The sequence below is a fragment of the Plasmodium yoelii genome (assembly GCF_900002385.2).
Source record: "Plasmodium yoelii strain 17X genome assembly, chromosome: 13".
NCBI classification, from domain to species: Eukaryota; Apicomplexa; class Aconoidasida; order Haemosporida; family Plasmodiidae; genus Plasmodium; species Plasmodium yoelii.
The window spans coordinates 355967-379013 of NC_036185.2; the positions used below are offsets into that span (position 1 = coordinate 355967).

The 23047-nt window shown below is 21.7% G+C and overlaps 4 protein-coding genes and 1 pseudogene across 4 annotated transcripts, besides 1 other annotated feature; 3 read left to right on the top strand and 2 right to left on the bottom strand.

Annotated features, from left to right (window-relative positions):
- Positions 1-2484: 2484 nt before the first annotated feature.
- On the top strand, positions 2485-3943 carry PY17X_1303200 (fam-a protein; the record flags this gene model as incomplete). The annotated part of the gene is made up of 6 exons (XM_022956981.1): positions 2485-2615; positions 2757-2994; positions 3091-3160; positions 3280-3389; positions 3484-3714; positions 3869-3943. 6 exons carry the CDS (start codon positions 2485-2487, stop codon positions 3941-3943), a joined length of 855 nt encoding a protein of 284 aa, XP_022813473.1.
- A 1730-nt stretch (positions 3944-5673) lies between these two features.
- Positions 5674-7263, top strand: PY17X_1303300 (fam-a protein; the record flags this gene model as incomplete). Its single annotated transcript, XM_723819.2, has 6 exons — positions 5674-5804; positions 5938-6190; positions 6290-6356; positions 6517-6626; positions 6727-6960; positions 7159-7263. 6 exons carry the CDS (start codon positions 5674-5676, stop codon positions 7261-7263), a joined length of 900 nt encoding a protein of 299 aa, XP_728912.2.
- Positions 7264-8175: 912 nt separating this feature from the next.
- PY17X_1303400 lies at positions 8176-8707 on the bottom strand (annotated as a pseudogene).
- Positions 8176-8707: a sequence feature (PIR protein, pseudogene;~YIR protein, pseudogene).
- Positions 8708-10323: 1616 nt separating this feature from the next.
- PY17X_1303500 (reticulocyte binding protein, putative) lies at positions 10324-18649 on the top strand (the record flags this gene model as incomplete). Its single annotated transcript, XM_022956982.1, has 2 exons — positions 10324-10381; positions 10509-18649. The coding sequence occupies 2 exons, from the start codon at positions 10324-10326 to the stop codon at positions 18647-18649; spliced, it is 8199 nt and encodes a 2732-aa protein (XP_022813474.1).
- Positions 18650-21128: 2479 nt separating this feature from the next.
- PY17X_1303600 (uncharacterized protein) lies at positions 21129-22340 on the bottom strand (the record flags this gene model as incomplete). Its single annotated transcript, XM_723816.1, has 3 exons — positions 21129-21191; positions 21295-22188; positions 22326-22340. The coding sequence occupies 3 exons, from the start codon at positions 22338-22340 to the stop codon at positions 21129-21131; spliced, it is 972 nt and encodes a 323-aa protein (XP_728909.1).
- Positions 22341-23047: the final 707 nt, after the last annotated feature.

Consider the following 23047-nt stretch of genomic DNA (forward strand, 5'->3'; position numbering starts at 1 on the left):
TATTTAATAATATATTAACCTAATAATATTATTGTTGCTGCTATATCACTGTATACTAAAATGAGATAATTAATACATTCAAGAGGAATACTTTAAACCAATTATTATATTTTTTTGTTTTGTTGTTTTAAAGTATAACATTTAAAACATATATATTGTTTCGTAATAACACTATATTTAAAATATAAATTTATAAGTTTGTGTATATATAATAATTTATAAAAATATTATTAATTCAAAGAAAATTAATTATTATTTTCCTTCTCGACAAAGTTAATATTAATATTTAATAATATGAAGTTTTCACAACAAAACAACATTTCAATATTAGTTATTTGTATTTTATTAGATTATATGTATAGTCATATAATAACGCATTTTATCTACCATATTATTTATAATAATTAGAACAAAATATAATATTAAACTTTGTTAATATACTTATATTTGATTTTTAACTATTTTAAATGTAATATATTTATACCTCAAAACTATGAAGTTTAAAAATTAATAGTGATTAATCTAATTTTATACCTTATGATAAATAAATTAAAGCGTATAAACTTTTATTAATACTAATTAGTTTGAATACAAATGTAAAGGAAATGCAAAAATAGAACAATAACTACAAACTTAAAAAATATTGTATATATAGTTCAATTTTTTATGTGTTACTAAAAACGTTAGAAGCATAATAATATCTATAGACAACGTTATATTGTCGAATCTTGATCGATATTTCATGCATCTATATTTTATGATTATCTATTATATATTGGTAATATGCTTAATTAATCTTAAAAATATACATATTAACCTGAAGGTATATTAGAATGTAGACAATTATTCAAAATTAATCGATTTATAATTTTACCCCGATATATAATATTACTATATAGTTCAATTGGATAACCTGATTTATATTAAAATAAATATGATACAAACAATTAGTTTTGCTAAATAAAATTTTCATCAAATAAAGAAATATATTTTATATTTTGATATCCATAATTCAATATAGTCCCTGATTAACAGGTTTTATAAATAGACAATTATGATATTGCATAATACAATTTCATATATATATACCCAATATCTATATTAATATATGCGATATAAACATTTTATTTTAATCATATTACATCTATATTAACATTCATTTTGATATATTATAATTTATGAAAAAATACTATGCGACCCCTTTCATATTAATGACTATGCCCCTTTTTTGGTTGCATATTTAGACATCATCTCGAGATTAAACATACAGAATGGTACATATATTTAATCACCATTTAAAAATCCAAAATATTATCAAATTATAAAAAATTAAATTACAATATCCCCGAAACCTAACTCAAAACGCAGATTTAGTGAACCAAACTATAACCTTAATACATAGCCTTAACCCATAAAACATAAACACCTCGGCATTAAGAATATTATGATTAAAAAAAAATTAATTATATATATTTCATGATTTTACAACTTTGTGTTTCATTATTTTATATTTTATTTATTTATATTCTTTTAAATTTTATATATACTTTTTTTTACTATTAAGAGGGAATTTATAATTTGTATTCATTTATAAAAAATCATGGGCGTCAATATTACTACCAATAAATAATTTTTATAAAATTAACAATTTTTCTAGAAAATTGTTTAGTAAAATTTGTATTAAAAACGACAAACAAATTACAGAATCTATGATTCTCATAATATAAATTTTAGCATACTATTATTATGATGAGGTAATAAATATTGTTATTATAGTAGTATTAGTATTATATAAAATTAATTGCATTTCTCAGATTAAATTAATTATTTTAATATTTAAAAATATAATAGATATGTTTTATATTAAAAACTATGCATTATCAAAGAAATTTTGTAAAACAAATGATAAAAATAGAAAAACAATTATTTTAATATAATTATATTGAAACAAATATATATTTTTATATTATTTTCTTACTTTTATATTTTTATTTTAAATGGTTACTGATTTTCTATTAGATAAAAACAGCATAGTTTTTTCCTATTATATATATAGTATATATGTAGTTCCGTACGTAATGGGTTGTTTTATAAATTTTAAATTTAGTTTAATCAATTATAAAAATATAAAACTTGTATATTCATAATGCTATATTTTAAAAATATCATTTATATAATATAATTAAAATTATTTATTTTTAAATATTATGATATTGTGAATAATAATATTTTTGATATTCATTATTTATGAAAGATTCTATTATTGACGTTGTTTTGTGATTGAATTAATTAAATAAAAAATATATTAAACTTATCAATCTGATAAAAGTATCCAAATTTGTCGTTTAAATAATAATTTTTTATACTTTATTTGAGAAAATTATTGGCTTCAATTTTAATTATACATGTCCAGACTCTCGATTTGTTAATTTTTATTAAAAAATACTAATATATATTTTAATATTTTGTTTGTAATGTTACAAAATGAATAAGTTTTATATTCAAATTGTTTTATTTCTTTTAACCATCTCCCTATATGTGAATAATAAAACTCTTGCAACTGAACCTGCTCCAGTAGAAGATGCAACACCTGAATCAAAAGAGCATTATCTTACGTAAGAAAATACAACAATATATATAATATATATTACATATTTCATTATGAACATAATAAATGTACATAATTGCAACAATGTTATAAATACAATACCTTTATTTTTATGCGCATAAAAAATGTCCATTTTTATCAATAATAGTTCAGAAGAAATATATGAAAAAAACAAGGACCTATTATGTACCAATCCAAAAGAAACTGCAGAAGCAGTCAAACTTATGGACGAAGTTGTAACACATTTAGAACAGCATGCTACAAGTATAAATGATTATAAATTATGGGGAGTATATCATACTCATCATTTGTATACATATCTAAAAAAACATGAAGGGAAAACCAAGGTTGAAAAAAATGAATATAAAGTTTTTGATTCGAATAAGGTATCAATTAACGAACAATATTAAAATTTATAAACCAAATTGAAATTAAAAAATTATTATAATTTATATACATATATTTCTCTTTGTTTCCATTAGTATAATGAAGTAATAAACGAGTTATGGGATACCAATAATATCAATCCTTTCAATAATGTCTCTTTTGAAAGTATACAAAACATAAATTAGTCAAATTAACATATTATTGTTACTATTTATTGTTTCCCATACCTTAAAATTCATGATATTTTAATTCTATCTATTTAATTTTATAATATTGCTTTTTAGGAAAAATTGTCCGTGTGTACAATCCAAATTTAGTATTGATACAACAACGTTATAAAAAAAAAAATAGATACCGTCGGAGATATTTTTATGCTTTAGCTACAAAGGTTGAAGTAAGGAAAATTTTCCTCGTATATTTCGTTATAAATCATATTTTTCGTATTATTCACAATAATTTATTAAAATACACTTTTATCAATTTTGTAGATATCAGAAAACATAACTATAATTGCCTATGCGTCAGCAAATATAAATGATCACAACATTTCCAATAAAGAATGTAAAAATGAAATTGTACCTAACGCAAATTTATTCAAAACTGACATTGATTCTGAAGAAGATATTAGAAATGGAAAATTAAAAAAAAAAATGATTAACATAGCTGGATACATTATTGAAAAAGGCAAATGGCGTGTTAATATCACCCATGTCAAATCTGTAAGCGATATCAAAATTTCAATAACATAATAATTTATTTCAACAATTGTTAAAAAAATATTATTTTAAATAAATGTACTTATTTATAATATATTTCAATTTTCAAAAAATTTAAACATTTTATATATTCATCCATTTATGGTTTTTTTCTTAGATGGTTCCCCATATTCACAATGCCCTAACACGCATTATTATAAAAGCTTTACGTATTCTTTTTTTATATTTTTAAACCTATATTCATATATATTATTCATCACCCTAATATTAGAAAATTTATGTTAATAAAATGATTTATTTCCATGCATAATGATTGCTTTAAATTATCATCATAAAATGTTCTTTTGTTTTAATATTTTTTTTTGTATATTATTTGATTATGACTTTTAATATTATAATGCATCTATATGTATTAATTTTTTGAATACTAGAAATAGAACTGTTATAACTTATGAAGATCTGTTATTTATTACATTCCTTTCATTTAATACTTATCACCCTTTTTTTGTTTACAAATATAAACATCATCTATAGGCTAAAATTTGGGGTGATATGGCATATATTTAAACGTTTTTTTATTTATGTATACTATTTAAGAAGCATGTTAAACTAATAAGTGTTTCAAAATTAAATCAAACGAAGCACATACACCTCTACAAAATCCTATTATTAATACCATCAATCATTTCTTCTTTTACTCATACATAATAACTCTTTGAAACTCTTAACATAAATATATTATTCATACCTTCTAAAAAACAATGTGTTTATGGTTATTTAAATATACCTCATAAAATTACACATTGTCACTATCTTATATATATATTTATTTATTTAATAAATTTTCAAAAAATCAAATATTATTAAATATGAACAAATTAAATCAACTTGAATCCATAAATAGAACCATAAACACCTCAACACCGAGAAAACTGTAACTAAAAAATAAAGATATTTTTTTTATTTTAAGCTTTTTATTTTATGTTATATATCTTTCTGAATAAAAAATGTTTATAACTCACATAAATTTGCAAAAATATGTATCAATACTACTAGCAATGCACAATTTTTATCTCTTTAAAATCTATCAGCAAAATATTATAAAAATTTGATTAAAATTAATAATAAAAAAATTACAGAAATCACAATTAGGTATAATAAAAATATGCGATTTAATATAAATTTTATTATGTGTTGTTATGATAGTAAGGAAATAATATTACTGTTGCAGTTGTAGTAACACAGCAATACACAAACTAATGTAATTATTACCTTAGATTAAGCTCTGTTAATACATAAAAACATAAAAAATATGTTTTACGTTCAAAATAAATGAAAAGAAATAACTATTTTTTTTATATAATTACCAATATGTTATATGTATAATTACATTAAAATCACATATATTAAATATTCATTAAACTAAATATATTTCTTATGTTATTTTCTTTATATTTTAAATTGTCGGTGTTGTGGTAGCTAAAATTATAAAGATTTGTAACATGTATAAGGTATATATATAATTCCATACATAATGGTATATTTTATAAATTTTATTTTAAAATGTGTTTTAGTTGAATGAGTTATACAACTCAAAAAAATTGTATATTAATAATGCAACATTAAGATATTACATAATTAAATTTATTTATTTTTATCTGTTGTAACATTTGATAGCCTCAAACTCATAATATTATGCATATTCGTTATTTATGAAAGCTTTGGCTATCCGTTGCTTACAACTAAACTAATTAAATATAAAATGTTTTGAATTTATAAATATAATAAAGTTATACAAAATTGACATTTAAATATATATTTTTTATTTTTTAAATAAATTTTATTTTTATAGTTGCTTCGATTTTAATTTTATTTACACAACTTTTCGAATTCCTGATTTATAGTTTTTAATTTAAAAAAATATAAATAAACTTATTAATATTTTGTTTATTAAAATCGAAAATGAGTAAAGGATATATTAAAATCATTTTTTCTCTTTTAATCTCATCTACATATATGAGCAATAAAGCTCTTGCAAGTGGGGATAACTCAGATATTAAAGATTTACGAGGATTTCCTCAATCCCCTAACACGTAAGAACATATGAAAGTGTACATATTCACGTCGAATATAATACGTATTTATGGAATTGTATACCTATATAAGATTGAATAGTAAAATACCAGTCTATAAATGCATTTATCTTTTTTCTTTACAAATTAAAAGGCCTAATTTGGGCAATGATTATCCAGAAGGAACAAATGAACAAGGTCCCTTCGACTTATGTATGGATCCTGGAGAAACTAAAACAGCAGAAAAGCTTATGGATGAAGCTAAACAGTTGTTACAACACCATGCTGTAAGTACGAATGATTACAAATTGCATCACAAACACGATGAGGATTCAATTCAATATTCTAAGAAACATGGAAATACAATCATTTATAAATTTAATCATAAAATTAAATATCCCGATAAGGTATGAATTAACGAAGAAACATTTTTAAGCCATAAAATTAAAAAATAATTATTACACACATATATATACATACATACATACTTTTTTTCTGTTCATTAGTATAATGATATAATAGACATGCTATGGAATCCAAATGTCAAATATGCTGATGATAAAAATATTAAAGGTATTAACCAAATAATCGATCAATTTAATATACGATTTCCAATATCCAATGTTTCATGTTTTATTATTTACATATTCTATAATATTGTTTTTTATATGTTAGTCGTTAATTTTCGTAATATCCTAATTTACATATATGTAAAAATATATTTTTTTTTTAGAAAAAGTTGTATGTGAATATTCTCCAAATTTAATGATGATCCAACACCGTTACAAAAATGATTATATATTTCTCCATGGATATTACTATGCTTTAGCCAAAAAAATTAAAGTAAGGAAACATTTTTTTTTCGCTCATCTCTCTAAAAATGAACATTTCCACATTATATAGTGCAATTTATGCAAAACATATACATTTTGATTCATTTTAGGTTTCAGACGACACAACTATAATTGTATATACATCATCTGATATAGATGACCATAACAGTGTCGATAAAAAAAAATATACAAACACTATTGTAGAAAGTGCAAACTTATTCAAACCAAAAATTTATTCAGAAAAGGATATTAGAAATGGAGAATTGACAAAAATGTTTGTTAACTTATCTGGATATATAATTCAGAAAAAAAAGGATTACGTTGATATTACCTATCTCGACTCTGTAAGGAATCTATAAATTTTAATAATTTAATCATTTTATTCCACAATTTAATTTGTTATTTCGTTATCCTATTTTAACATTTATAAAAAATACATACCATTTATATAAATGTAAATATTTATAATATATGATGTTCACCCACACATAAATATAATATTTTCTTTTATATATTTATCCATTTTTGTTTTTTGTTCACAGATTAATATTAATAAGCCTATGTTTGAAGAATTATTAATTGGAATAGTTCATTCATCACAAATACTAAATATTCTGAGGTTAACCACCATAATTGCCATGAAATAAATGTGCATTCCTCATAATTTTTTTTATCATTTTAATGTTGTAATACATTATTAATAAATTAAATATGCTTTTACATATGATGTTTATTTTAAATTATTGCCTAACCACATTTTTTAATAGTTTGTTTCTGTATAATTTCTTTACACATTTTTAATATTAAGATGGATATATTTATTTTGGTGAATGCCATAAATATAACCATTATAATTTTTGAAAACAATTTCTTTATTCTTCCTTTTTATATTAATATTTATAACCTTTTTATATGTAAAAATATATAAATTAGTATATTTCTGGTACAATTTCTCTTATTTGCATTATTCTTATACAACTCCCCATTGTTATTATCAAGCTTAGAAATCATTAACTATATCAATCACAATCCTCTAAATCATCTATTAGTGATTTATTTTGTCTTTCTTTTTTTCTATTTGGAAGTTTTTTCGAATTCCAAATAATGAATACTAATTTATTTTTAGAATTATAGAAAAGGGAATTATAATTGGAAACCTAATGAACTGGGTAAACAACATTCTTATATATAGATTATTAAAATCCATATATTTATATCATAATATTACACAAAATACATTTTTCAATTGTCTTTATAAACCAAATTACTTATATTAATAAGCAGTTTACTTATTATTTTTAATGCTTATATTGAATTTTTAAATCAGAGCCATAAGTATCTGAACCCTAAATAAAAACTATTAATTACATTTATTATTCTAAAGCGTCGTTTTTTCTTTTATAAACAAAAAAAATCAACAAAAAAAATCAACAAAAAAAATCAACAAAAAAAATCAACAAAAAAAATCAACAAAAAAAATAAATTAATAAATGGTACAGGATTGGCCTGCACAAATCTGTATATATTTAATAATGGAGATTTTTCCCCATAAACGGAATTTATTGATTTTTTAGTCTTTTTTTTTGACTAGACGAATTTATAATTATTTGCATTCGATTTTTTCCATAAGTTGAGTTTATAAATGTTTTTGTCGTTTTATTTACACCAAACAAATTTATAACTTTTTTCATTTTTTTTTCTTCAATTCCTTTCTCCATCCAATGAAAAATCTAACAGAAAATTATGAAAAATATATAATATTTTAGTGGGGAAATATTTTAAAAATTGTATACTTCATAATTTTCTTTTATTTACCTTGTACATAATTAATAAAGTAATGGGAATTAAAAGAATTATAATTGAAACTCCAATTGGTTTGTATGTTTTGAGTACATTATCATCTATTCCTTTTGTTTCATTTCTTTTTATTTTGGTCACTGATTTGGGTACTTCTTTTCGAGGTTCGTGATTGTTTTTTTTATCAAAATTTCCTTTTTCAGATGAATCCTGAGACGGTTGCTGTGTTTTAATTTGTTCATTAGAACTTGCTGGCGGTGATGTTTGAAGTGGATTTTTTTGAGGTGAATTTTTTTAGGTGGACCTTCTTGAGGCGGTAATGAATCCCATGTTTAAAATATATGAGTTTGCATATCTATAATAACAATAAATTATAATTAAAAAAAAATTAATTTTTATATAATTTCCTTACAAAATTTACATCACACATAAATATGACATTGACTGAATTAAAAATATTTCAGTATTTAATCGTTAATATAACTGTTAAAAAAAATATATAGAAGAATAAATGTCGCAAATTTTATATCCCTATTTTTTATTAATCATTATAAAATAGTTGCAACCAAAATATATTATAAATTTTTTTTTTTTCATTTTAGCTATTTTAAATGTATTTATTTTATGTATATTAAAATTCCCCAATATACACATATAAAAACGATTAATAAGGCAAACTAATGTTGATAATATAATGTTATATATTATGGAAAAAATTAAATCGTGTAAATATTCCTATTTCACGAATTTAAATTTTAACAGAAATTTAAAATAATGAAATTCAAAAATTCCATTAATATAATTAACATTTACATTATTTATTATGCATATATTTATATTGTAATTTTTTTATTAATATATATGATTGGTTGTAATTTCAAATATAATGATTACTACTTATTATATAATTTATAAGGGTATTATATATGGTTAATCAAAACTTAACATTAATATATAATATGTCAATATTGTACATTAATAATGTATAGTTTATATTAAACCGTTAAATGTAAGTTTAAATTTATAAAAAAAAAATTATTTACGGTTTTCTTTTAATATTAATGCTTATAATTTTTTTGTGTTACAAGCTTAGATTTAATCTAGAGGCTAACATATTGGGCTTATTGCGCATTTTTTTTTTTATAATTTTTACTTATATATTTAAGCAGTTCTTTATTTTTATGTAATTCTTGATAAAATTGATTCGATAAATATTATAAAAATTAAATTAAAACAAAATTCACGTGCAGGACATGTCTGTAACCTTAAATTAAGTTTTATATACTATAACACTAATTATTTATTATAAAACGATGCATGAGTTATTATTATTTAAAATATGGATCTTGTTTTAAATTATAAACGAAAAAACATTTATTCATGAATAAAAAAACAAAAAGACCCTATTACAAATGTCTAACTTTCTTTATTTACCTATAATTATATTTTGCGTAAATTAATTATGTGTTCACTAAAGAGATAATTATCTTATTGGTTATTTCCATTTTTGTTAATTAATTCTTATAATTTTTTTTATTATTTGAGTTGCAGCATAATTTTATTTAAAAAAAAAAATTTGGTCGTTACCAATTTTTTTTATTTGTAGAAATTTCTTAAAGGTGTATGATATAACAATTATTTTATTTTTTTTGTCTCCACATCATCAATTATTTATTTGTTCATTAGTAATTATTTACTATGACTATATTTTTTTTACTTAATAATTATTTGTTCTCTATAGACATTTTTTTTTAGTTTTACAAAACAAAACGACGTAACTATATATAAGGAGAAACATTAAAAGAAAAATTATAAATAAAAAAATTAAAATAAAAAACATTGTCATTAAAAGAGAAATAAACAAGCATAATACAAATAATTTTATTTACTAAAATATATATTATATTTTAATGATGAACAAATTTATTTATATTACAATTACATATATTGTTCTTTTTACTTCATTAGGTAATAATAGAGATATTTAACTAATAGTTACAATTTTTATAATACACAAATTTATTTAACATATATTCATATAAATTTATGCACTTATATATTAACATGCTTAATCTTTTTCAACTTTTATATCTAGGAGTAATTTATGGGAAAAAAATTGAAGCGGAAAAAAGGAATCATGATGCACAGTTAAACAATTTTTATTCGTACCACAATTCAAAAGGAGTCGATTTTAATAATTCAAACTCTTCAAATGAAGAACAATGTAATAATCAAAATAATGTCATTAATGATAAATTTATACAACCACATTCAATTACTTACTTAGAAAATCAAAAAGACACTGCGAATGATAAAATAACATTATACAATGACTACACAAATAAAAACGACTTCGATACTTTTAAAAGTTTTAATAATGAAAATGAACAAACAAATAGAAAAGAAACTATAGTTAAGAGTTCTTTTATCCAAAACTTCGTTGCACCCCCATTCGATCATTCTCTATATAATATAATAGATATTGTATATGGTGTATCAATTCCAACAAATAGCTTAAGTTTTTTTTATGTGAGACTACGGGTTTATCAAGAAATTCGAGACATCCTCCATAAAATATATTCTAATGCAACAAGTGTAATAAATATTCCACGGAGTAAACACTATCACGCACATAATGATATACAAAAGGCAATAAAAGAATGTGAACCTCTAAAAAAAAAAGTAATAAATGAAATGTTCAACTTTCAAAGTCCTCTTTATGAATTTTATAAGGAGCCCGTGCATGGTTATTATGATCCATATGCATATTCCCAATTTTACTATGCGAATTGCATGGTTCCACAATTCAAAAAATTAGAACCTGTTGTAGAAAAAGCTTTTTCATCGATGATGCCCGAATATGATTATTTATGTTATTATGAATATTGGAATGTAGATGCCATTTATAAAAATTATTCTACTACTACAAAAGATTATATGGTATTTCAAATGGAAATTATAAAAAAATATCCGATGTTCAGTGATAACGAAACTGTTCCATATATAAAATCGCTAATTAAAATTTTAGAGTCTGAGAATGAACAAGCAAGTCTTAAAAAGAAACTATTTTTTTTAGAAAAGCAATTTGAAGATATTATATCCAAATCTTATAAGTGTCGGACCCATTGTGTAAATTCTTATCAATACATGCAAGACTATGTATTAAATGAAACATATACGCAATATTACTATAACTACTTGAAAGAACTTAAAAAAATAGCAGCAAGTAAAGCTCTTTTCATTTATAATTCAGATAATCTACAATCTATGGAAAAAGTATATAATTATCAAAAAGAAGTATTAAACCGTTTTATTAAAACGCTAGGAAAACTATTAATAGAGAAACCTGATCCAGATAACAATCAAATCCTTAAAGATGATATTGATGAATTTGATATTTCGACACCCAAATCGAAATTAACAGAATTAGAAACAAAATTTTTTGAAATATTTAAAGAGAAATGGGATTCTTATGATATTAAAAAAACTCTTGACAAAAATGGTAACCAATATGATAATATGAAATTAATTTTACAACGCATGACAGAATTCAAAGACATAATTGATTCTATGAAACTTTACAAAAGGAGCGTTGTTTCAAAAAATAAAATTCTTTCTGAAATCGATCAAAAATTAAATAAACAAACTTATAAAGAAATAGAAAATGGATTGAAGGAGTCTTATATATTAGCAAAAGATTGGAAAAGATTAAAACGCAAAATAAGAACAGAATTAGAAGGATACAATGAAGATTCTATTAAATTGGAAAAAGAAATTAACGATTTATTTGACGAATATTTGGAAATAAATAATGCAAAGATATATCTAAGCAAGTTAAAAATTGAATTAAAAGAAAAAATTAAAAATATATCTGACAAAAATGAATATGTTAAAAAAGCAATTGACTTAAAGAAAATAATAAAAAATAACAATGCATACATTGATGAATTAGCTAAAGCCTCGCCATATAAAGTTACGGAATATGTAAATAACAAAGATAAAATATATAGTACAATAGAATCAGAGTTATCTAAAATTTATGAAGGTGACATTGATGAACTTTACAATGAATTATCTTCTATAGTTAAAGAAAATGACATTGATAATGCAGAAGACAAAACGAAACTTGAAGATTTAAAATCGAAAATATATAAAGAATATAATAAAATTCAAAACATGGAAACTAAAACAGTTGAATTAAAATTAAGTACCATCGAAAATAGCAAAAATGAACTTTTGACCACTACTGTGAAAATAAAAAAATATATATATGAAGAACTTAACAATGAGATAAATAAAATAGTAGAAGATTTTAAAAATAAAGAAAACCAGTTGTCAAGTAATATAAATGAATATTCTAAATACAATGAAGAATTAAATAAATATAAATCTAAAATTTCAGAAATCAAAAATAATTATAATGATCAAAGTAATATAGACAATATAAATGATGAAGAAGCAAAACAAAACTATGACCAATACAAAGAATACACCAAGACAATATCTATCAAAGAAGACGAAATAGACAAGACCATAAATGAAATGAAACGTATGAAAGATGACATCTTAAATAAAGTAAATGTATTTACTGATTTAGAAAATAATCATAAAGAAAAGGTTAACTCAGAGCAAGAATCATTTATTGAATTGGTAAATAAAATAAAAAGTGAAATTTCATATGACCAATTGAATAATTATGAAAGTAAATTTAATGTTACTAAGTCTTTAATTATTGAAACAAATAAATCCATTGAAGTGGAATATAAAAATATTGATACTCTTAAGAAGATAAATGGGTATTTAAAAATATGTAAAAATACGAAAGAATCAATAAAAAAATTAAGTAATAAGCAAAATGAATTAAATGAAATATTAAATAAAAATATTGAAACTATAAAAAATTGTAATTTAATAGAAAAATCATATACAGATCAATTTAATAATGCATTAACAGATAAAAAGAAAGAATTAGAAAAAACATTCACAGAATTGTCTTTAAATAATTACGAAGCGAATAACGATGAATTGATAACATATTTTAATAATTTAAAAAAAAATTTAGGAAATTTTGAAGGAGACATCTTATATCAACAACTCTCTGAAAAAGAAAAGACTATTAATGATATTGAGCAAAAAAATGTTGATGCAAATAAAAATGTTTCAAATATCGAAATAGTAATTCATACATCAATTTATAATATTAGTGACGAGATAGAAAAATTGATTGGAAATAATGCAGAACTCCTAAATAAAGAAATATTTAAGGAAGCACAAATCAGTATAACTAATTTGAATGAAATAAAGGATAAATTAAAAAATTATAATTTTAATGATTTGGGGAAAGATATAAATATAAAGAATGACGATGAAGTTACCAAAATTCAAAATGAAATTACGGTCTTAAACACAAATATAAGTCAAAACATAGATAAATTAGAGGATATAAAAAAAAAATCAGAAAACTATGTTGCTGAAATAAAAGCACAAATAGGTCATTTAGAAGATGTAATAAATAAAACCAAATCTAACGATGATTCTAAGAAAATTGAAAACAAACAAGAAATTATAGTATCAAAAATAGACAAACACAAAAATATATACGAGAATATGAACAAATTAGTAAGTGAAATAACAGAAATAAAAAATAATACACTTTCATTAAAAAACATACAGAATATAAATTTATCATACGAAAAAAGTTTAAATAAATTATTTTTGGATCAAATTAATAAAGAAAAGACAAATTCTGAAAATATGATAAAATCAATAGAAAAATGCAAAACAGAATTTGATGATATAAAAAATAAACAACGCATAGCGGACACACAAACGGCTAATATGCAATATTCCGAATACAAAGAATTTAACATTACTATTGAGGATAATGACAAATACTTTTCCGATATTAGTGAAAAATCTTTAAAACTAATAAAAGAAGATTCTGAGAAATCAAATATAAATGATATTAAAAAAACGTTACAGGGGTATCTTTTAGACGCCCAAAAGCGTAATAGCGACATTAATCGTTATTTAAGCGAAATTACCAATTTATATAATATCTTAAAATCAAATAATATTAAAAATATGATTGATGATATAAAAAACTATGCTAAACAAATTGAAGAATATAATCAAAATGTAAAATCGGAATTAGATAAATCAGAAACATTAATTAAAACTCTTAAAGGTAAATTGCAATTAGAAAAGTGTAAATCAAAAATCGAATCAACTACAAATGATAAAGACGCTGTTGAATGCATAAAGGATATTACAGAATCCAAAAATTATATTTTAAACGACGAATCCAATATCAACGATTATTTTAAAAAAGCTGAGGAGTATAATGAAAACTTATTATTGAATTTTAAAAATATAGAAGCAGCATATGAGAAAGCGCAATACATGATGACAAACAAAAGTGATTCTGACACTAATAATAATGTTTATAATTCAGAAGAGTTGAAGGGATACATTGATAAATCTAAAGGGTATAAAGATGAGGTGAACAAAAATACAAAAACAATTGAAAATAATAAGAAAGAGCTTGAAAAGTATAAAAACGAAGCCATTAATCTTTTAAATAAATTTTCTGAGTTTATGCTAAAAAATAAAATCATCCAAACAAAAAAAGATTTAGAAATTATAATAAATGAAATAAAAAAAATGCATAAAGAAAGTATCCTGCAAGCAGACAAATCTGAGCAAAAAATAAACACAATAAAAAATGAACAAATTCAAATCAAAGATGACACTACTAGCAATGATAAATCTAATAAAGCAATTATAGGCATTCAGGCATCGTTGGATAAATTCGAAACAAAATTCTTAAAAATAAATGATATAAGAACAAAATCAAATAATTTTTTAAAAGAAACCGAAAACATAGAGAAACAAATATCAAATTTATCTATAAATAGTCAAGAAATAAAACTAAAAGATAACGAAGACATATTAAATACCCTTCAAAAATTTTTCGAATCTCTTAAAGACCAAAAAAAAAACATTGAAGACCAAAAAACAGAATTAGATAATTTTGATTCTGAAATTGAAAATATAGAAAGCGATGTAAGCCAGAATAAAAAAAATTACGAAATGGGAATTATCGAAAAAATAAAAGAAAATGCCGATACAAATAAAAACCAAATTGAATCAACAAAAGAATTAATAAAACCAACAATAGAAAATCTAATATCTTCTTTTAACACTAATGATTTAGAAGGTATTAACACTAATGAAAACTTGGAAAAATATAACATAGAAATGAATAAAACATATAATGAGTTTATGGAATCATACAATCTAATAGCAGATTATTTAAAAACGGTTTCAAAAGAATCCATAACATATGGTGAAATTAAAAATACACGTATCACCGCACAAAATGCACTCTTAAAAAATATAGAAAGCGAAAAGAAATCTAAGTCCTACTTAGATGATGTAAAAATAAAAGAATTTGATAGAATAATTACCCATTTTAAAGCCAAATTAGATAATGTTAATGATAAATTTACAAACGAATATTCAAATATAAACAAAGGTTTAGACGATATTTCAAAGTATATTGAAAATGTTAAAAACTCAACCGATGAAAATTCATTATTAGATACACTAAACCAAACCAAAAATACGTATATGGGCATGATTGGTAAATCATATTATAATTATAAACATGAAGCAGAAAATATATTTAAAAATATGGTTAAATTAGCATATTCTTTAAATATTCAAATACAAAATAATTCAGGAATATATTTACTTGACAATATTAATATAGCTATATTATCTAGCTTAGATTCAGAAACAAAAGACACATTAAAATTTATTCCATCTCCACAAAATGAATCGGAAATATATAAAAAAATACGCAATTCTTATGATACTCTTCTCGATATATTTAAAAAAAGTCAAGATACGCATAAAAAGGAACAATATACTTTAAATCTAATGGAAGAAAACCGACATCTATATGAAAAAATACATGCATCCAATGAATTAAAAGGCGCATTAAGTGATACAAAATATAAAAAAGAAAAAATATCAAACGATATTAAACTAGTTTTACATAAATTTAATGAATTAAACCAATTAACATGTGATTTTCAAAATGATGATATTATTTTAGAATTATCAAAGCAGAATCAAATAAAATCAAAAGTTGACAATTATGAACAAGAAAAAAAAAAGCTTGAAATGGATTTTAATGTAACGATTATGGAAGAAAAACTGAATAATATCATTAAAACTTTAGAACAATTCGAAAATAACCACGATTCTTCAGAGGGAAAAGGTTCTAATACCCAATCCAACGAGAAATTAAACGACATGACTAAAGTATTTAATGCTGAAATAAAAACCATTGAGGATAAAATAATAGAAAAAAATAAATTAATTGATAAATTAATAGAAATGAGAAAGGATTGCCTACTTTTTACATATACAACATTAGTCGAGACTCTTAAAAGTAAAACAATTAATTACTCGGAATTCATAACGTCTGTAACTAAAGTTTCAAAAGCATATTTAGAATATATTAAAAATAGTACCGATTCTTTAAATGATGACATCGATACATTACAAACAAAATATAATTTGAATAAAACAAACAAACATATGACAAGTAATATTACCCATATTACGAACGATAATAATAACTTAATAGAAAAAGAAGAGGAAGCAACTCAGATAATCAACAATTTGACCAAACTATTTACAATAGATTCAAACAATATCGATGTCAATACATTACACAACAATAAACTACAAATGACTTATTTCTATTCCCAACTTCAAAAGTCAATTGAATCCATAAAACAATTATATAGAAAAATACGTGCCTTTAAATTATCAAATATATATCTTATTAATGAAAAATATTTAGATATATCCAAACAATTTGATAATATTTTACAGCTACAGAAAAATAAATTAACAGAAAGTTTAAATAATTTAAATCAAATTGATCAATATATTTCTGATAAAAAAAATAAATTCCTTCATGCAATAAGTGAAACAACTCCCGATTTGAATACGGTTAAAGAGATATATCATGATATTGTTAATCGTGAAAGTCAGGTACATGAAATAGAAAATATTAGTAATAAAGAAAACCAAAATATAACCTTATATATAGACACAATTACCCAATTAACCGAAAAAATACAAAATATCTTAAATTTTGTTACAACTAATGAAAATGATAATAATACAATCAAACAGCATATTCAAGACATTGATGAAAAACATGTATCAAAAATTATAGAAATTTTAAAAAGCACAATACAATCATTTCAACAAATTAAAAATAAAATATATGAAATTAAAACCCAATTTTATGATAATAACAATATAAATAATATTATATCTACCATATCACAACATGTAAATGATGTAAAATCACTGTTTTCTATGGATTTAACTATAGAAAACGAACTCATCCAAATACAAAATCGTTTAAAAGATATTAAAAATGCTACTCGTGAAAGCAGAAGCGAACAAATAGACGCATACATTAATACTATGCACAATTATGTTGAACAGCAATTTAACAAAATTGAGAATAATCCAAATAAAAATGAAATAGACAATACAATGGAAAATATACAAAATTATAATAAAGAATCCGAAGTAAAATTACAACAAATTTCAAATTACAAAAACCAAGTTGCATCGATAATCACAGATATTACTAACCTCATTGCTTTAATTAAACCCAAGTATGATAATAATAATAATAATATCACATATAAGGCTGCCATCAAACATGAAGAGGATGCCCAAAAAATACTTAATGATTTAAATAAAAGTCAAAATATCCTTAACCAATCAATAAATCAAAATAAAAAGAATATAGAATATTTAGGATATAAAAAACAGGGAAATCACAATTACAATAGTTTGCATAATATTAATAATCAACAAGAAATATCAGAAATAAAATATCCTAGTAATACACACTATAATAATATTAATAATGAACAATATAAAAATCAGCATCACTCAAATTCAGGTAGAAAAGGTTACTCCAAAACAACAAATGCAGGAGATTCTATTAGATATGCAGGAGCAATTGCATTGGGTTTAGTAGTATGCTATGCAATTTCAATTTTCAAAAAACAAGATGAAAAAAATGAAATGGATTTAGATAATGATGAAAAAAATTATGGTGAATCGGAAAATATATTTTTTCAAAGAGAAGACGAAATTATAGAAATAAATATAAATGAAGATTTATTTTAATTAAAAACCATTTGTTTATAAAAGTTAATATTATAGGGAATTTACAACGATAAATAACAAAGAATATTCTATATGGATATTTATCATATTAATGCAACAGTTTTTATATTAAAAATAATTTTTTTATTTACATATATAAATGCTAGTTGCCGAATTTTACATGTGGACACGCATTTATAAATTGTAATTTTATAATGATAAATTAACACTTAAATGGCCATTATATACATACAAAATAAAATCATTAAACAAAATTGTCTCATGTTTATTAAAATATTTGCAAATTTTTATTTTTTTAATTTTTATTTTAATTTTTTTTTTTTTAATTTTTATTTTTTTTTCGTGTTTGATTATTATTATTTGTATATATAAATTTTATTCTTATATATAAAAAACAATTTTATATCTTGCATTAATATGCAAAAATATGTTTATCAATACTATTAACAATTTATGGTTTTAATGATTCTAAGATTTAATTGGTATATTAAAATATTCTGAGGATTCAGAGTTAAAGAATTATTTACTTCCAATAATTTATAGAAAATACTTAGTGTATTACACTATTACAACAACCTGTGTAAAAATGAAAATAACGGATGTCTTTTAATCCCTGAGAAAAATAAAAAAAATTTCATACAAAAAAAAACAAATTTTTAGTATATCCTTTTTATTTAAAATAATAGACAATTTTTATGATAAAACTATTATAACAAGTTCCCTAAACATATATAAATCATAAAAGATGGGAAGCTTATTTAATAAACCAATCTCAACTATTGTTTTGCTCGTTAAAATGGTAATTCCAATATTAACGGGGGTGTACAATAGCACATTTGTCATTTGTAAAAGGAATCGTATATCACATAACATCCATCGTTATTATAATTGTATCCTTTGCATTTGCTTTGAATAATTTAACCAAATGCAACAATTTCATCATAAATAGACACTATAATATACCTTTGAACATCCTCTTCGAATAAACACCCCAAAATTAAATTAAGAAAAAAATCATGTATAACAAAATTTGATCATATCCTCAGTAGTAACATTTTTTATGTTTTTAATGGGGTATTTAATCCTGGTTATTATACAAAATACATATACAAAAATATTCCTTATATTTTAATAAGTCTATAAGTTCGCATACTAATGTTATATTTTAGAATTTTCGTCCATTTCAAGTTATTCCTCTTTTTATTATCGTATAAATAATGCATATAACACAATACAAAATAATAATTAAAAAAAAAACAATGTCGCAGTTATCCACCCATAAAATATATAAACTTGTTTATGCATCAATCATATTAGTATATAACACATTTAAAAATGTGTAACTGTCATAACAAATATATATACTTTTTCAATTTTAAGTTTATATTTCCTTTTCCATACATATTGTTTTTTATATTATGTTTAAATCGGAAAGACACGTAAAAAAAGCATGAAACGACGAAGCATTTCCTATAAAATAAATCCCATAATAAAAAATAATCATTTCGTTTCTTATTTTTAATAGTTTTAAAAGTTTATTTTCTAAAACTTAAAAAACCTTCCTATCAAAACATTAAATTTGTTATTAAATTCGATTATTAAAAAAATTCAAGACACTTTAGGACTATTTAAAATTTTAATAATTCCATAATTGTTTCCTTAAAAAAATAAAAAAGATAAAAATATAGGAATTCATACAAATACGCGGAAAACAACATAATATAAAAGTAAACAAAAAATACAACAATATATACATATATATTGTCCAAACTTTCTATTTTATTTTAAAACTATTCTCGGAATAACCAACAACGATAACATAAAGCATATCTATTTGTGTTATATTTTCATAAAAAATATAAAAAATTCAAATAAGTATACATTCTCATTGTTTTTACGTTCCACACCAATCAACATTATAGTTTTTTTAAACTAAATAAGGTGTATGTAAAACAATATATCGTTAAAAATATTTGTGTTGTCTAATAAATTGCAAGCAATTATTCGCTATTTTCAAATATTCATTATTTAATGTGAACACTTATATAATTCCATATTTATAAAAATAAAAAAAAATGATGTGTACGTAATGAAAATAATAATTATATTACCAGCATCTTTTGTATTTTTGGTGTAAGTGATAAATATTCATTGATACTAAATTAATTTGTAAAAAAAAAAACATATTTTTATAAGAATAGATCACAACCATTATTTTATTATATATGCATATAATAATATTACATATACAATCAAATTATTAATACTAAACAATTGGCCAAAACAAAATCAGGGTACATACTCGAACAAAAAACCCTGAATCTTGACCCACAACAGAAAAACAACATAAAAATTATGAAAAAATTGTAACCAAAAATTACTTCCAAATAGACAATTTCTTAACATATATCAATCATTATTATGATTCCTGGAATAATCATTACTCTTCGAATCATATATTAATGATTCATTATCTTCTTTATTTTTTTAGTTTTTCTCTTAAATGTTTTTTAGATTGTTTCCGAAATCCAAATAATGAATACTAATATAAAATGTTAAGAAATGCACGATTTTTTTGTTAATGTTTGTATATATTTAATGAAAATAATATTTAAATGTAATATTTTTAATTCCTTATTATTTACCTTATAAGCAATTCCTAAACAAATTGGTATTGCAACAAATATCAATAAAACTGGGATTAATTTGTTTGCTATCGACGAACTTGATAATGTAGCTTCAGAAGCTTCAGAAGCTTCAGAAACTTCAGAAACTTCTCCAGAATCTTGTGCTCTTTTTTTCTCTTGAAGGAGTGGATAATCGTTACATCCAGCTTCATTACATTTTGTTTTAAAATTATTATAATCATTTGATAAAGTAGTCAATATTTGACTACATGAACTGTTTTCATTAATACTCGAATCTTCATTAAGTTTTTCATATTTTTTAACAAATTCTTTACCATCGTCCAAATGTTTTATGCAACTTGACTTGTCTATATTACCTCCAATATACATTTCACATAATAATTTAAATGCATCATAAAATTTAGACATTTCTGTAATATTAATACTCATAAAACATTCGTTTCCTTTTATGAACTCCATAAAATTATTATATCCCGTTTTAGCATTTAATGAACTACTACAATCATCATAATTATTATTATTTCTTTTTTTACAATTAGTATAATGACTGTTATTCTTTATATGGTCTTCATAAAAATCTTTTAGGCTTTTGAAGTCATTAACGTTCTTTAGTTTTAACATATAACTTAACCATATCATAATGTATATAATAAACACTTTATGTTTTTCATCATTAGAACCATTAAAATCACTAATCCTATTAACAATATTTTGCTCGAACAACCATAGACATGCAGCATTTATTTTATCGACCTCATTCTTACATTCTTTTTCCTTTGAATCTCCATTAGGGCAATAATTCCGAATACTCCCTAAACCATGAAAATCATAACTTAAAGATTTATTTAATTCATCAGGTAAATATTTTTTCAATGTATCAAACCTTCCACACTAAGAAAACATTTAAAAAAGTATAGTAAAAATATATGTTAATGAAACTCTTATAAAATAAAGTTTTATAATATTTATAGGTAGTATAAAATCAAAAAATATAAGGAAAAGCAAATTTTCTTAAAAATATTATATACCAGCTTATAATCCATTGTAATATTATTTTGTTTATAATATGTGGATTATGTAACATCATATTATTTTATATATTTTACGCTTAATAAATGACAAAATGATTGAAATTTAATATAAAATTGTATGTGGTTAAATATGCTATTATCATTTTTAATATTAATTTAAAGATAATATGGAACAATATAATAATTTTATGGAACTTAGTTAAATTTCCATAAATTAGGGTTATTTGATGCATTATAGGTTATATGTATATAAATTTATACATAAAATTGGAATAATTAATAACACTCATATGACCATTATTATAAAAATTAAAGTGACATAGTAACGAGTTTATAATATATCTTCTTATACATATGCTTTAATATAGAAAATAACCAACATCATATCTTTTGTTTTAATATACTGCAAAACTCGAAACAATTAAGAAACCCATTATTACTATAATCCTTAAAAGTATATAAATAGTAATTTTTTAAAATATATTAAATATTTATATACTTGTTTCTAATATTATATACCACTGTTTTATTAAAATTATAGTATTTCAAATTAAGTTGCATGCTACATTCTCTATCCAAATTACATAATTTTAATATTATTTTTATTTAATATAGATAAATTCATAGTCCATTTAATAAGTCTGATAACTTTATTTTTATTCCAATATACTTCAATTTAAAAATATACCTTATTGGGTAATTTTATACTATATTTTCCA